This window comes from Sus scrofa, chromosome 1 (assembly GCF_000003025.6).
Source record: "Sus scrofa isolate TJ Tabasco breed Duroc chromosome 1, Sscrofa11.1, whole genome shotgun sequence".
NCBI lineage: Eukaryota > Metazoa > Chordata > Mammalia > Artiodactyla > Suidae > Sus > Sus scrofa.
The window spans coordinates 49,932,727-49,950,268 of NC_010443.5; the positions used below are offsets into that span (position 1 = coordinate 49,932,727).

A 17,542-nucleotide genomic window follows, 5' to 3' on the forward strand; every position below is an offset into this window, starting at 1 on the left:
TATAATGAAAGTAAATAGTTTCTATTTACTTCTCAATACACAGCTGAGAGAGAGAAAGACAAAGGCAAAGAGACAGAAAGGCACTTCATTATCTACATCAGAAACAAGAAGACAAAGATTAAGGTAAAGGGCTGGGTATTCCTTAGATTGTATATGTGAAGAATCAAACAGGAATGTAAGAAGTAACTCTTAACACGAGCCTCCATGGCATATGGAGGTTCCCAGGCTGGGGGTTGAGTCAGAGCTGTAACCACTGGCCTACGCCACAGCCACAGCAACGTCAGAACCCAGCCATGTCTGTGACATATACCACAGCTCACAGCAATGCCAGATCCTTAACCCACGGAGCAAGACCAGGGATCAAACCTGCATCCTCATGGATGCTAATCAGATTGGTTTCCGCTGAGCCATGACAGGAACTCCCAGATATACATATTTTAAAAAGCATATTTTGAACTCATTAGTTGGAATAATCATCCATGAATACGCAGAAAAACTTTTATGTTGTACAGAATATCACCTACAGTATATTAAAATATCTATTACAAATATCTAATAATAGCATTTATAATTAGAACATTCAGTATCTACGTCAGTTTTAGACAATCAAAGGTTCGTCCAGTGGTAAAAGAAAATTAATTAACTCTCACTCATGATGACACTTTCATGTTCAAACTGCTGAGCAGGGCTCTTTAGCAGTTCAAATATTTAACAAAGAATAACACCAAAGGAAGTTTACATGACCAAAAAAATTTTTTTAAAAAGTCAAACAGTCCAAACTACTGTCAAAATGACTTCAGGAAAACACTTGTTTTGAAGAGCACTAACATTTTAGCACTATTATTTTAGGGAGGAACTACAGGGAGCAGCAAAAGCACAAATCAAAAGGGGTGGCCACCTTGTGACTGGGACTGTATAATCCAATAAACAGACATAAAATATCTTCTCATAAACTAAGAGTAACATCCATAAGCAGAATTCAAAAGAGTTATAACTAAATGTGTCCTGAGCAATAAGATTCAAAAGATTTAACAACCAATATGGCAAAGGCACTACTATTCACCATAGATTCTGGCCTTTTGGTTCTGGAGGAACCAGGCCAGCTAAACCAGGCTATACCCTCTGAATGGGCCAAGGGTGGAGTAAGAAGACTCAAGAAGGCAAAGCAGCCGCTGACTGATATGGAAGCATTCCAACCATTTAACAACCAGAAGGGGCCAATTAATGTTCACTGGCCAAATGTCAGCCCTACAAAGACCCAGACAGAGACCTGTTGGGAGCACCTCCTGACAGATACAGAGGTAACTTCAGTTAGATAGGCCTACGACAGGGACACAATCATTTTGATGGGGAGAGAGCAGTTATAAGATTATCAGCAGATGGCCAACAAGCACATGAAAAGATGCTCGACATCCCTGATTATTAGAGAAATGCAAATCAAGATACCAACTCACGCCAGTCAGAATGGCCATCATTAAGAAGTCCACAAATAACAAGTGCTGGAGGGGCTGTGGAGAAAAGGTAATCCTCCTGCACTGTTGGTGGGAATGGAAGCTGGTACAACCACTATGGAGATCAGTATGAACATACCTTAGAAATCTATACATAGAACTACCATATGACCCAGCAATCCCACTCTTGGGCATATATCCAGACAAAACTTTCCTTAAAAAAGACACCTGTACCCGCATGTTCATTGCAGCTCTATTCACAATAGCCAAGACATGGAAACAACCCAAATGTCCATCGACAGATGATTGGATTAGGAAGGTGTGGTATATATACATGATGGAATACTATTCAGCCATAAAAAAGAATGACATAATGCCATTTGCAGCAACATGGAAGAAACTAGAGAATCTCATACTGAGTGAAATAAGTCAGAGAATGACAAATACCATATGATATCACTCATATCTGGTATCTAATATACAGAACAAATGAAAGTTTCCATGGACCTGGAGAATAGACTTGTGGTTGCCCGGGGGTGGGGGGAGTGGGAGGCATTGGGAGCTTGGGGTCAATGGATGCAAACTATTGCTCATGGAATGGATTAGCAATGAGATCCTGCTGTGTAGCCTGAAAACTATGTCTAGATACTTACAACGCAGCACAACAATGGGAGAAAAAATTATGTATACATGTATGTGTAACTGGGTCCCCATGCTGTATAGTGGGAAAAAAAAAAAAAAGTGTGTTGGGGAAATAACAATTAAAAAAATAAAATAAAAAAAAAAGATTATCAGGCATCTTCGAAATGGTGATGATAACTAAAGTAACCAAGAATGTAATTAGATAGAATGATACAGATATATTCTAAATCTCAGTCCTTCTCAAAGTAATGGATGCAGAGATCCTTAGCTTTCAAAGACATACAATCTTAGGTCAAGATAAGCACCAGAACCTTGTAAGATTATAAATTTCCCTTACACTCTTAACAATAGTAAAACTGCTTAGAAAAAATATTTTACACCCAATCTGATTCAGTGAATTAGGTACAGATCATCTCTTCAGAAAAAGACAAAGGAAAGGCTGATGAATGTCAGTAGAAATTGAAATCATGAATTCGGCAGATTGAAAATAAGATTTTCACCTCCTACACTCAATCACAAAGTCATATTTATCTTCCAAACAGTTCATCTGTTTCTTCTCTGCTCTCTTTGTAACTACTCTAGTTCAGATCCTTTTGTCTCACCTGAACTATGACAATGGTAAAATAACTGGTCTTCTAATCAATCCACCATTTATATTTCACTTCCCTGACCAATTCCCAAATGCCCAACAGTTCAATGCATCCTTCAATGTTGCAACTCAACAAATTCATACATATTTACTGCATTCACATGCAAATACATACATATCTACACTGTCTTTCAAAGGCTCAGCAAAATAAAACTCAAAGCCTTAAACACTATATTTAAGATCCAGAGTCTACCTATATCGGTTAAGTCATGTTCTGCTACTTGCCAACACGAATACTTAAAATATCACATCCTTTTTTGTGTGTGCTAATGAGGGAAGGAGGATTTAAATTCACATTATCCTTTTTATATTATTCCTTAAACCATTCCAGGCTAACTTGAGCCTCTCGGTTACTATCTGCTAAAGATTCAATTGTGTCCCCTCCCCCACAAGTTAACATGTTGAAACAATAACCTTCAATGTGAATGGTATTTGGATACGGGGCCTTTGGGAAGGTAATTAAGGTTAAATGAGGCCCTAAGAGTAAGGCTCTGATCAAACGGATTGATGTCCTAGAAAGAGGAGGAAGAGACACCAGAGAGCACTTTTCCTATGTCTAGCAGAGGAAGGGCCATGTGAGGACATGGTAAGAAGGCTGCTGTCTACAAGCTGAGGAGAGAGCTCTCACCAGAAACCAAACTTGCTGACACCATGATCATGGACTTCTAGCCTCCAGAACTGTGAGAAAATAAGTGTCCACAGTTTAAGCTACCCAGCCTATAGTATTTTGCTAAAGTAGCCCAAGTAGAGGAATACATATTGTGGTACCAACAAGTAGGTTGCTACTTTGTAACAAACACCTAAAGATGTGGATGTGACTGTGGAACCCAGTGACTGGAAGAGGCCTAAAGAGTTTTGAAGGTGAATGTCAGAAAAAGCCTAAGCTGCCTTGAAAGGATTATCGATAAAAATGTGGATGTGGAGTTCCCTAGTGGCCTAAAGTTTAAGGATTTGGCATCGTCCCTGCTGTGGCTCGGGTTTGATCCCCAGCCCAGGAACTTCTGTATGTTGCAGGAACAGTCAAAAAAAAAAGTGAATGTTAAAAGGCAGTTCTGGTAAGGACTAAGAAATAAAAGAGGAGAGTTATAAAGAAAGCCTCTATCATCTTGGAGAAGACATACATCACCATTAACAGAATGTTGGTAGAAATATGGGCAACTAAAGGTCATTGTGAGGGGATCTCAGATAGAAATGAGGAAACTGAAAAAAAGGACACCCTTATTATAAAGCGACAAGTTCAGCTGAACTGTCTTGTAGTATATTACGGGAGGCAGAACTTGTAAGAGAGAAAGTTGCATATTTAGCTAAGGAAAATTCTAAGCAAAGCATTAGAAGCAAGCTGGTTTCTCCTTCCCACCAATAATAAAATGGAGAAGACAGAGATAAATAAAAAGGAACCAGCCTGTCTATACTGCAAAAATTGAGACAGCATGTTCAGAGAGTACAGCTGAATAACATTTAACAAGACTAGTATAGGAGGAAACAAAGGATTTAATCAGCTCCTCAGCAGAGGACAGGAGCAGTGACAGGATGACACCAGAAGTGACGTGGCCGACACAAAATACAGGAAGGCTATGAGAATTTGGGATTCCACAGGAAGGGGTGATAGTTCGCTGAGAACATGCTTTATCCTTCCAGAAAACCTAAGAATGACCCTAATGGCAATTCAGTTATCATCAAGGCTGCCACTTCTACAGGCCCAAGGGGCAAGGCTGCTTCCTCCTCAATTTCAGATAACAGGGTCTGCTCCTCAGTTTTACCTGCCAGGCAGCTGCTGCAGGACCTATAGCCAGAATTATGGGGGCAGGAGAGGCAGGGCCACTGCCTTGAACCATAGCAGTGACCTACCCCTTGGTGGGCCTGCAGGGCAGAGCATCCATCAAAGATGATTACTCTTGAGCCTTAAGATCTAACAGAATTTGCCTTGCTAGCTTTTAGATTTGCTTGGGACCCATCACCTTTTCTTCCTGATGTCTCCTTTTTGGGATGGAAACCTCTATCCTATGCCTATCCCACCTTTATATTTTGGAAGCACAAAGCCTGTCAAGTTTCACAGGTTCACTGATGAAGAAGAATTCTGACTCAGGATGAGCCTTACTTCCAAGTCTCATACTTGATTCAGATGATATTTAGATGAGCCTTAGGATTTAGACTTGATGCTGGGTTAAGAATTTGGGGGCTTGATGGGCTGGGATAAATGAACTCTTCATGGGAGAACATGAATTTTGAGGGGTCAGAGAACAGAGTGCTACAGATTGAATTTGTCCCCCAAAAATTCACATTGAAGCCCTCTCAACACAATGGTAGGTAGATACAGGGCCCTTAGAGACATAACTGAAGTTAAATGGGGTCAAGATGGTGGGACCCTAGTCCAACAGGACTGGTGGTACAGAGGAAAGACTGGTGGAAAGTTTCATTGAGGACTCAGTGAGACCATCCATGAGCAAGGAAGAGAGCCCCAACCAGAAACAAAACTTGTCAGCACCCTGATCATGACCTCAAGCCTCTAGAACTAGGAGAGTCTGTTGTTTAAGGCAGTGTGAGCAGACAAAAGGTTGACTAGTTAGCAGCGTCAACTCTCCACACAGTCAACAATCTGGGTATGACTTATATTGGGCCTTCTGTGCACATGGTCCCTACGTATCCACAGTTTCTCAAGATCCACAGTTCCACATACACACATTCAACCAATCACAGAGTACTGCAGTGTGTACTACTGAAAAAAACAAAGAAACAAAAAACCTGTAAGTGGGCCTACCCAGTTCAAACTGAAGTTGTTCAAGAATGAGCTGTACATTACACAAGCTATCCATCTTTTTTCTTTATCTAGTCTGCTAAGCAATTTCCACTCCATCAAATTTTGACTCAAAGAGTACTTCCTCAAGTTCCCTTGCGGCACAGGCTCTGTCCTATGCCTCTCTAAAAAGGCTGATTTTAATCTGTATTCTTTACCTGTAATATATGATAACCATGCCTTTGGAGAGCTCTGTAAGTCCTTCTAGAGAATTATCAAAAGTGAGAGTGGTTTGAGGAACCCTTAAAGCTTGCAGTTGGTTTCAAAAGAGAGAAAAGTGTTTATCAGACCAGGAGTTACATCCTCAGTTTCTCCTTCTCATACCCTCCTCCACGGCTAACCTATCAGAAAACCTTGCCACAGCTCCTGTTGTGGCTCAGCAGAAACGAACCCAACTAGCATTCATGAGGATGCAGGTTCAAGCCCTGGCCCGCTCAGTGGGTTAAGGATCTGGAGTTGCCATGGGCTGTGGTGTAGATCGCAGACATGCCTTTGATCTGGCGTGGCTGTGGCTGTGGCTGTAGGCTGGCAGCTATAGTTCCGATTCAACTCCTAGCCTGGGAACTGCAATAAACCCTGCAGGCTCTTTCTCTGGACAACAGACAGAACCTTATCTTTGCTACTACCACCCTGTCTTGCCTGGGTTACTGGAAAAACTCCCAACAGACTTTGTCATGCTTCTAGCCTCACGCCACAATGTCAACTCTCAACACACCATCCGGAAATCTCTAAAAACAGGCTATGTCACCCAAGGACCAAAAACTCTCCAACAGTCTTCCATTCCCTTGAAACAACACCAAAATCGTGACAATGGCCCCTGCTGCCCTGCGCAGTCTGGTAGCTCTAGTCCCCTCTGACTGCATTTTAAGCCACCCCAGCCTTCACTCCTAACTCCAGCCACCCTGCTTTCCTCACTTTGTCTTGACCATGAGAGACACTCTGCTGCCTTGGGACTCTTTACAGGCTGTTTCTCTGACTGAAGTGTTCCTCCCCCTACATATATTCATGGCTCCCACACCTCCTTCAAATGTCTTCTCAAATACTACCTTCTCAGCAACGCCTTCCTGAAAATTCCACACCCCCAACATAACCTATTTCTTGGTATTTTCTTTCTCTGTTCCCCTAGTCCGCTCCTGAACATATGCTCCAGAGGAGAAGGGATGGTCTTTTCTGTTTATCACTGTTTCACCAGTACACTGTACAATAACTGGAACACGACAGGTATACAATAGATATCTGGAAAATAAATTGAATGTTACATTGTTCAAAATGGCTGGTCAAACCATCACTTCTTGTTATTACTGGATCTGCAAAGAACTGTTTGCTTCACTTTTAATATATTGCTTCTAAATAAATAAATATTATGGACAGAATCAGTTAAAGCTTATTAAAATCATGCAAAATGTAAACTCTTTAGGAACGAAGGTGATTTACCATGCAAGGAACCAATAAATTTCAGAAGAAATTTTTTTCCCTTTTGTCTGGGAAAGATATTTTGGCTTCTGTAAAGATCTGCAATTTTACTGGTGGTTTCAAGTCATGTTCTAAATCAGGAGCTGGGAGTTCCCATTGTGACTGTTGGTTAAGAACTGACATTAAGTGTCCGTGAAGATGTGGGTTCAAGCCCTGGCTTCGCTCAGTGGATTAAAGATTCAGCGTTGTCCCAAACTGCAGTGTAGGTGGCAGATGCGGCTGGGGATCCAGCGTAACTGTGGCTGTGTAGGCCAGCAGCTGCAGCTCGGATTTGACCCCTAGCCCCTAGAACTTGCATATGCCTCAGGTGTGGCCATAAAAATTAATAAATAAATAAATAAGGAGCTGGCAAACTACTGACTGCCTGTGTCTGTTAATAAAGTTTTACTGGGACTCAGTCATGTCTTTTGATTTATGCATTGTCTATGACTACTTTAGAACTACAAGAGGAGAGCTGAGTGGTGCCACGTGGACCACTAACATGAAATACTTAATATCCACATGTTAAAACGTGTAAAACTTTACTGATATTAGTTTATAAAAATTTAAGGAAGAAATATTAAGAAAGGAACTCCTTGGGAATTCCTGCTGTGGTCCAGCAGTTTAAGGATCTCGCATTGCCACAGCTGTGGTTGTAGGTCACACCTGCAGCTTGGATTCAGATGCCTGGCCTGGAAACTTCCATATGCTATGAGTGCAGCTGATAAAGAAAAAAAAGAAAGGAAGGAACTCCTTGAAAAAGATTAATTCAAAAATTCAAAGATGCATCTGAAAAGATGTACAGACAAGGATTTTCATCAAAGTGTTGTTTATAAAAATATAAAATCTGCAAACATCCCAAGTGTTAGAAGATCAAATAAATTGTTTCCTCCTAAGAAGGGAATGCAATACAGACAAAATTGATGGATCTACATTCATTATCCTGAACAGAGGCCTGCAATATGTCAAACAGGAGATTTCTAAGAATGACCTAAATATAATCACATTTGTGTAAAATCACAACATGGAGGGTGTGTGGGGGAAGGGGCACTGAGCATGTATTTGAGCACACAAAGAATGTCTACATTGCTGTTCTCCAAGAAGATATACAGATGGCCAGCAAACACATGAAAAAATGCTCAACATCGCTGATCATAAGAGAAATGCAAATCAAAACAACCATGAGATACCACCTCACACCAGTCAGAATGGCCATCATTAATAAGTCCACAAATAACAAGTGCTGGAGGGGCTGTGGACAAAAAGGAACCCTCCTGCACTGTTGGTGGGAATGTAAACTGGTACAGCCACTATGGAGAACAGTTGGGGGATACCTTAGAAATCTATACATAGAACTTCCATATGACCCCGCAATCCCACTCTTGGGCATCTATCCGGACAAAACTCTACTTAAAAGAGACACATGCACCCGCATGTTCATTGCAGCACTATTCACAATAGCCAGGACATGGAAACAACCCAAATGTCCATCAACAGATGATTGGATTCGGAAGATCAGCCATAAAAAAGAATGACATAATGCCATTTGCAGCAACATGGATGGAACTAGAGAATCTCATACTGAGTGAAATGAGTCAGAAAGGCAAAGACAAATACCATATGATATCACTTACAACTAGAATCTAATATCCAGCACAAATGAACATCTTCACAGAAAAGAAAATCATGGACTTGGAAAATAGACTTGTGGCTGCCTGATGGGAGAGGGAGGGAGTGGGAGGGATCAGGAGCTTGGGATTATCAGACACAACTTAGAATAGATTTACAAGGAGATCCTGCTGAGTAGCATTGAGAACTATGTCTAGATACTCATGTTGCAACAGAACAAAGGGTGGGGGAAAAAAAATGTAATGTATATAACTTGATCCCTTGCTGTACAGTGGGGGAAAAAAAAATATATTGGTTAGTAACTAGTTAAAAAAAAAAAAAAAAAAAGAATGTCTACACTGAACAACACAGACAAAAAGATTAGTTATTCCTTGTTGGTGATACAAAGGGTAGTTTTCTCTGTTTTTAGATTTTATTATTTTCTTTCCTAGACTTTTCTGAATAAGTCTTACTATTATCATTATTAAAATAATGCTATTTCCATTTTCAGGAAAAGAAAAATCGAGACTTACCCAACTAAAAGAAGAAGTGCGCAAATCATAACAAATCCCAATGTATACTTGAGTGCTGTCTTAATTTGCTACATGTCAAAGGGGAAAAAATATATCATTTAATAAGACCTTTAAAATATAAATTATTCTCACTACCGTTTTGAAACAGCACTTTCACAACCAATGTATATTTATATTTAAAAACAAATCTTAAAATTTAAACACTGTAGGAGTTCCCGTCGTGGCGCAGTGGTTAACGAATCCGACTAGGATCCATGAGGTTGCGGGTTTGATCCCTGCCCTTGCTCAGTGGGTTAACAATCCGGCATTGCCGTGAGCTGTGGTGTAGGTCGCAGACGCGGCTCAGATCCCGTGTTGCTGTGGCTCTGGCGTAGGCTGGTGGCTACAGCTCCGATTGGACCCCTAGCCTGGGTACCTCCATATGCCACAGGAGCGGCCCAAGAAATGGCAAAAAGACTAAATAAATAAATAAAGAAAAAAACAAAAAACAAAAAAAAAAAAAAATTTAAACACTGTAAATACCACATCTTAAGTATCTTTGCAAACTACACTAGATTTAAAATATTTTCAGGAGTTCCCGTCCTGGCGCAGTGGTTAACGAATCCGACTAGGAACCATGAGGTTGCTGGTTCGGTCCCTGCCCTTGCTCAGTGGGTTAACCATCCGGTGTTGCCGTGAGCTGTGGTGTAGGCTGCAGACGCGGCTCGGATCCCGCGTTGCTGTGGCTCTGGTGTAGGCCGGTGGCTACAGCTCCGATTGGACCCCTAGCCTGGGAACCTCCATATGCCGCGGGAGCGGCCCAAGAAATAGCAACAACAACAACAACAAAAGACAAAAAGACAAAAAAAAAAAAAAAAAAAATTTTCAATGGTTAGACCTTATGAGAAGCAGTACATTCAAAGAATAATTAATTATCCAATGGGCATTTGTAGTAAAATTACCAGAATATTTAATAAAATAGCCCTCAAAACAGGAAAAGTCAGAATCTACAATGCCCCTATTCCCAATTCGCCAAAATAAGTTAATAATTATAATAAATATTTATTTACACGTTTGTATGTATACATAATATATATATACACCATATATTTATACACATATTATATAAAATATATAAAACATCTATATAAATGTACACAAGGCCCATATCATGCCAGGACTGCTATAAAAGCTTCACATACATTAACTCATTTCATTCTCACCACACCCCTGAGTCAGTTATTCCCATTCCTACTTGAGAAATAAGGAAACTGTGGTCCAGAGGTTAAATAATTTTCTGTTAAGTCACAAAGGTGGTAAGTGATTAAATAAGAACTTGAAACCAAGAACTTAGGTCTTTAAAGTCTGTGCTTTCACTGTTGTATATGTAATGGATGGTCAACAGGGACCTGCAGTATAGCACAGGGAATTCTATGCAATATTCAGTGATAACCTATATGGGAGACTCTGAAAAATAAAAATAAATTAAAAAATCAAGTCTGTACTTTGCTTAGTACCCATAATGTAATCCAAAGATAAACACAAATTGTACATTCTAAATATGGAAAGTTTAAATTCAAAGGAAAAGCTCAATCAGTGAGAAAAAAATAAAAAATAAAAAACATTACTTTGTGTCTCAGCCTAAGAAGTTCTTAAAAACTACCTTTCAAAATATAAGTTTATGCTTCATAAGATACACTGTTATTCACAAAGGAGTTGAACAGTCTTTAGGAAAATACCTAAAGGTAAGGGGGATCAACCAAAAGGGATGGGAAGTTGACCTTTAGCAGAAGAGAAGGGAAAAGCCTCTATTTTATTCAATTGTAAACAATGACTTTGTAATCAGCTACTTTACCTTATCCTTTACCTTACATACCTTGGGTTTTCAAATACAGAGTTATACATAGTATCTGCAAATAATAATTTGACTTTCTTTATAAATACTTAACACATCTTATTTTTTTTTTCCTCTAGCAAACTGCTCTGATTATCTGGGAATCATTTAAAATATTGTTGCTGTACTCTGTTCATGATGTTAATGCAAATGCTTTAGGTTTTAATAAGTATCAGTATGCATAATGCTGGCTTTTTTTTTCTTTATTCTCTTTAGGGCCACACCCACGCATATGGAAGTTTCCAGGCTAGGGATTGAATCAGAGCTACAGCTGCTGGCCTACACCACAGTTTCAGCAATGCCAGATCTGAGCCACATCTGCGACCTACACCACAGCTCAGGGCAATGTCGGATCCTTAACCCACTGAGGGAGGTCAGGGATCAAACCCGCAACCTCATGGTTCCTACTCAGATTCATTTCCACTGTGCCACAACAGGAACTCCATAATGCTGGCTTTTGAGTGAATCTATTTGTTTTTGTATTTAAACACAAAACAAAACAAGGTATAAAAAAATTTCTCAAAACTCAATAAAAAGACATTTTTTATGCTGCTTTTTATCCCTTAAATCAGAAAAAAAAAAAAAAAGTATCCGATGTTGGCAAATACTAGTCAACATACAATTTCTTCTCGGACCTGCTAAATTACTGTATATCAACAGCTGTCCTGATTCTAAACCACCCATGCAATCTACAGAGACAGGCCCAACTCAGTTATACTGTATTAATGTATTTTCAAGATGCTCCTAAATTCCATGTCGTAATGTTTTAGTGAAGATTTTTATACCAGTACTTAAGTGATCCTGTGCACATGTGCTCTATTGATCAGGCTTTTGTACTGGTGTTACCATTTATTAGTGAGAACAGTCTACAAGTGTTCCTTCCTTATGCCCTAGAACAGGGGTCAGCGAATGATAATCACATCATGCCTCCTATTTCACATCATATTCACTGAGTACTGTCTCTGGCTATTTTCACACGACAACTGGAGAGTGGAGTGGTTGAGATAGAGACTAAGTGGCCTACAAAGCCTAAGATAAATCTGGCCTTTTACAGAAACAAGTTTGCAGCGCCCTGTTCTAGAATTGCTCTAGAACATTAGTCACAAGTTCCACACGGCTCTTGCGTACTTGGAATAAGACGTGTTTGATTTGGGATATGCTGTAGATGTAAAAATACACCCTAAATTTCAAAGACAGAGTGTGAAAAAGAAATCTCAATAATCTGTTTCTGACTATTTGAAATAATAATACTTGGAACGTATTACATTAAATACAAAGGGTCATGAAAAATAATTTCAACTGTTCCTTTCTACTTATTTTAATGTGGCTACTAAAAAATTTAAAATTTCATAGGTGGATTACATTATATCTCTATTAGACAACACTGTTCTAAAGCAAATTCAAAGTCACATCAATCCTTGAAAAAGGAGGAAATAAACTTTTCCCCTCAAAAGAGAAATCTAAAATAAAGCTACTTACAGTGCATTTACCAGTATCATCATCATCTTTTTCTTCATAGTAGAAGTAGACAAAAGGGATCCAGAAGAACACACAGAATAATATAACAGAATATAAGGCTGCGGAAAGAAATAACAAGCTGCGTTATATGAAGAGATGAACCTAATAACTGCTTCATATGTACATATGTATACACACAATTTACTCCCCTATCTATTCTCTTGGCCCATAACTCTATATATACATGTAATATCAAAACCATCCTGGAGTTCCCGTCGTGGCGCAGTGGTTAGCGAATCCGACTAGGAACCATGAGGTTGCGGGTTCGGTCCTTGCCCTTGCTCAGTGGGTTAACGATCCGGCGTTGCCGTGAGCTGTGGTGTAGGTTGCAGACGCGGCTCGGATCCCGCGTTGCTGTGGCTCTGGCGTAGGCCGGTGGCTACAGCTCCGATTCAACCCCTAGCCTGGGAACCTCCATATGCCGCGGGAGCGGCCCAAGAAATAGCAACAACAACAACAACAACAACAAAAGACAAAAAATAAAATAAAATAAAAAAAAATTAAAAAAACCATCCTTTTCTGACCCCCGTTCCAAGAAATTAACAGTACTATTACAGAACAAATCATAATTCAAGTTAACTATGGGGCATATTTTAGCAATAAAAATAGTATTTGTGCCAATAAAATTGTAGCAGTTAACATCCCAGGTCTCACTCATACTCACCAGTGCTAAGATAAGAACTTTCTGTGAACCATCTCATTCCCCCCCCCCCTTTCTTTGGCTGCACCTGCAGCACATAAAGGTTCCCAAGCAAGAGATCAAACCTGAACAACTACAGCCACCAAAGCCACTACAGTGACAGCACTGGATCCTTAACCCACTGCTCCACAGGAGAACTCTGAACCACCTCATTTAAACTACCTTTTACTGGTAGTTGTCATTGTGGCTCAGCTGGTTAAGAATGCGACTAAGGGAGCTCCCATCATGGCGCAGCAGAAACGAATCCAACTAGTATCCCTGAAGATGTGGGTTCAATCCCCAGCCTCACTGAGTGGGTTAAGGATCTGGTGTTGCCATGAGCTGTGGTGTAGGTTGCAGACACAGCTCAGATCCCGCACTGCTGTGGCTGTGGTGTAGGCCGGCGGCTACAGCTCCAATTTGACCCCTGGCCTGGGAATCTCCATATGCCATGGAAGCGGCCCAAGAAATAGCAAAAAAAAAAAAAAAAAAAAGTTAACTGATACAAATTTCTATTTATCTGCTTTAAAATAATTTTAGATTTGAGATACTTTCAACCAGAGTCAATCAAAATATCTCTTTTAATTCAATATAGAACTTAAAATTTGAAGAGCCAAAGATGTAGTATTTAGCCATAAAAACAATATAAACAACTTTTCAAGACTTAACAAACCTAAGAAATCTGCTCTTAAAACCTGTATATTTACATACCCATAAGTTCATTGAAAACAGTGGCTACATATTTATATAAAGCAACAACAGGATGAAAATTATCCTACTCCTTTATAAAAAATGTATTTGTTAGTAATGTATAACAAAGCCTAAATTACTTATTCTCTTAGAAGGAATGACTGTCCGGGTTATAGGATTTTTAAACATGAGCTAACTACTTGCTAGCACTATCTCATTTATTTGGAAGCCACTTAGCAAAAGAGCCCAAATGCAACATAGTTTAAAAAAATCAGAACAAGAGTTCCCGTCGTGGCGCAATGGTTATCAAATGCGACAGGAACCATGAGGTTGCGGGTTGGATCCCTGGCCTCCCTCAGTGGGTTAAGGATCCGGTATTGCCATGAGCTGTGGTGTAGGTCGAAGACACAGCTTGGATCCCGCGTTGCTCTGGCTGTGGTGTAGGCCGCCAGCGGCTATAGCTCTGATTAGACCCCTAGCCTGGGAACCTCCATGTGCCATGAGAGCAGCCCAAGAAATGGCAAAAAGACAAAAATAAATAAATAAATAAATAAAAATAAAATAAAAAACTTAGAACAAACAGGGCCCTAAATAACTTATAGGTCAGAGTTAATTTATACTGAATAATCACAAAATGACTGTCAGCACACCGAATTTGGGCACTACAGATATTTAGTAAAATTTATGCAGTCTTTTAATATTATTAGAAACTAATAAAACAGTGAATCTTTAAAGAGTAATGAATATTGGTGTGTGTCTACTACAAACCAGAGTAGTTAGTATTAACACTTCTACTACAATCTAAGAGCTAGTGGAAATAGTTCTCTGGTAGCTCAGTGGGTTAAGAATCCAGTGTTCTGTGGCTCTGTTTACAACTGTGGTGTGGGATTAATCCCTGGCCCAGGAACTTCCACATGCCACAGGCTCAGCCAAGAAAAAAAAAAAAAAAAAAAAAAGAGCTAAATACTGAGAAAAGAAATGAAAATTCAAGTATTCTGAAAGTTTCAAAAAAAATTAAACATAGAAGGGAAAGGACTATAAATCACCATAAATGCCCTAACAATACCATGATTAAAATAATTGAGTAATCTGTACAGAATAGGAAAAAACCTAAATTAGCACAACAGATTTTAATGGGCTGACAGCCATATGCGAAAAACTTTGATAAACTGAAAGATGAAGTAAGGTCTGGTTGGCTTCAGCCTCAACATGCCACTTCTGTCTACCACTCGGTGGCCTTGGCCTTGACACAAAGAGACTAATGACTATTTCATAAACATTCTGGTATTCCTGAACTTGTGTGATCTTGTGTGAACTTGTGTGATCAATGGTCTTTTAAATGTACAAGTTACCATCATACTCATTTAGAATAACAGGGTATAAAATTAATCCCTATAACTCAAGAAAATACAAATAACTCTTTTTCTAAATGGACAAAAGACAAACAGATACTTCATCACAGAAGATATACAAAATGGCCAACACATTTAACAAGGTGCTCATGGTCTTTAGTCATTAGGAAGATGCAAACTAAACCCATAATTAGATATGACAGACCCACTAAAATGGCTAAAATTAAACTGGTAAATACCAAGTGTTGCCAAGAGTGAAGAACAAAAGACATTTCCATATTTTGCTAGAAGGAGTGTAATATGGCACAACACTATAGAAAACTGTCTAGCTTTTTTGCACCAAGTTAAACATATACCTACCATATGACTGAACAATTCTATTCCTCCAGCAGTGAAGGGCAGTAACATATGCAGTCTTGATGCACAGAGAAGCCTGCCTGAGCTACAGGCTAGTGCTCTTACTAGGGACTTTATATATAACATAGGCTCATTTGCCTGAGTGATAGCTATGATGACCACGGGTACAGACCCCAAGAAGAACAGCAAATGTTCACCATAAATCACGTGCATAAACTGTCTAAACAAGTTGGTACTACATGGTTCCACATTCAGCTGTACATAACTGCTCATCAATTGGTATTATTAGGGAATATCCAAGGGCCAAGTTCCCAAGTATTGGTCAAAGGTCAGCCACACAAGCAGGTCCTCCTAAAGATAAGTAAGAGTTAAACAATACCGGGTATGATTCACAATAAGTATGCATGTTGGGAGCAGCATTAATAGTGATTAAGAAATGGAAATGATCTAAATGTCCATCAACAGGTGAACAGATAAGCTGAGCGGAAAATCATACAAATGACCTACCACACAGCAATAAAAATGAGTAAACTCTGAGTACATGTAATGAAGATGAATCTCTCAGCCCTTAAGCAGAATAAAACCAGCACAGACACAAGACTACATTTTCCACAATTAAAAAAAAGTTCCAGGAGTTCCCGTCGTGGCGCAGTGGTTAACGAATCCGACTGGGAACCATGAGGTTGTGGGTTCGATCCCTGGCCTTGCTCAGTGGCTTAAAGATCCGGCACTGCCGTGAGCTGTGGTGTAGGTCGCAGAGGTGGTGCCTGGGAACCTCCATATGCAGCGGGAGCAGCCCTAGAAAAGGCAAAAAGACAAAAAAAAAAAAAAAAAAAAAAGTTCTAGAACTTGCAGAACTAATTTATTAAGACCCAAGTCAAAAATGTGGTTGGGGCAGCTAATGATAAATGACGAAGAGACTTGAGTATGTATAGCAACCAAAAACTTCCTATGTTGCCAGCAGAAATACCCAGAAAAAGATAGTTTCTAGGAATCAACACCTGGAGGAAGTAAGTAAAAAACAGACACAATTCTGAAGAGACTATAATAATATCGCCATAGAGTCTGGGGCTGCTCTAAATCTTTGTTTCCCTGACACCACATTCTAAGCTATCTTCTTCTGGTAATCTGACTGTTCTTTCTCAGTGTCCTGCAAAAAGATTTCTTCCTTTAGCCTATAAATGTTTAACTGTAAAGAAGGAATTAAATTAACATTTTTATGTGTTTCGGATCAGTTCTAATGCCAAATTGGACTTATAAACCTGTAAATGGGGAAAAAAAAAAAAATGCTGCTACCAGTATCATGAAACAGAGAATTGCTTCTTTTAAAGTTCTACTTCAAACTGATAGCTATTTTCAAAGGAAAATTATTCTTAACTCCAACAGCAATGATATTCTCATATCCTGATGTCTTTATAAAATAAGCTTTTACTCGTAACTGTTTTTGTTAAAAGATCGCTACTACCAAGTAAAAGATAAACAGACTATTTGGTTTAATAGTCCCACTAACATCAAAGAAAACATACTAAGAAAAATATTTTAAACCTCATGTCCACAGAAATTGGCAAAAATTAAACTCATAAAACAAGTTGTTTTTTTTTTAAACAAAACTAGCAAAAACAAGCGAACAGAAAGCCATCAACTCTTAAAAAGCCAAAAGCCTTTTAATGTGGTAAAGAATACATGATAATTCTTATGATTTTTTATATGTATGCAAATACAACAATCTTACCTTTTAAAAACTGTATCATTAAATTATAACTCACATAAGGATTAACTTGGATAAATTAGCCTTCTAAATTTTTAGACATTTATTCCTCCCAACTACCAATGAAAATATAAGACAAAGAATAACTTACTCAATATTGTAATAGTATAATTAATCATTACAAAGCTTTTTGTTTTAAAAGGTCAAAGTATAAAGATATTCTGGGAACTCTAAAA

General features: G+C 39.0%; 1 protein-coding gene across 1 annotated transcript in view; it reads right to left on the reverse strand.

Moving 5' to 3' along the window:
- The window catches only part of LMBRD1 (LMBR1 domain containing 1), a 108,801-nt gene that overhangs the window by 63,543 nt on the left and 27,716 nt on the right, over positions 1-17,542 (reverse strand). The window contains exons 4-5 of the mRNA XM_013992625.2: positions 12,482-12,579; positions 9,130-9,197 (exon numbers count right to left, since the gene is read on the reverse strand). Of these exons, the coding sequence (XP_013848079.2) occupies positions 9,130-9,197; positions 12,482-12,579 (166 nt within the window). The remainder of the gene's footprint in view (positions 1-9,129; positions 9,198-12,481; positions 12,580-17,542) is intronic.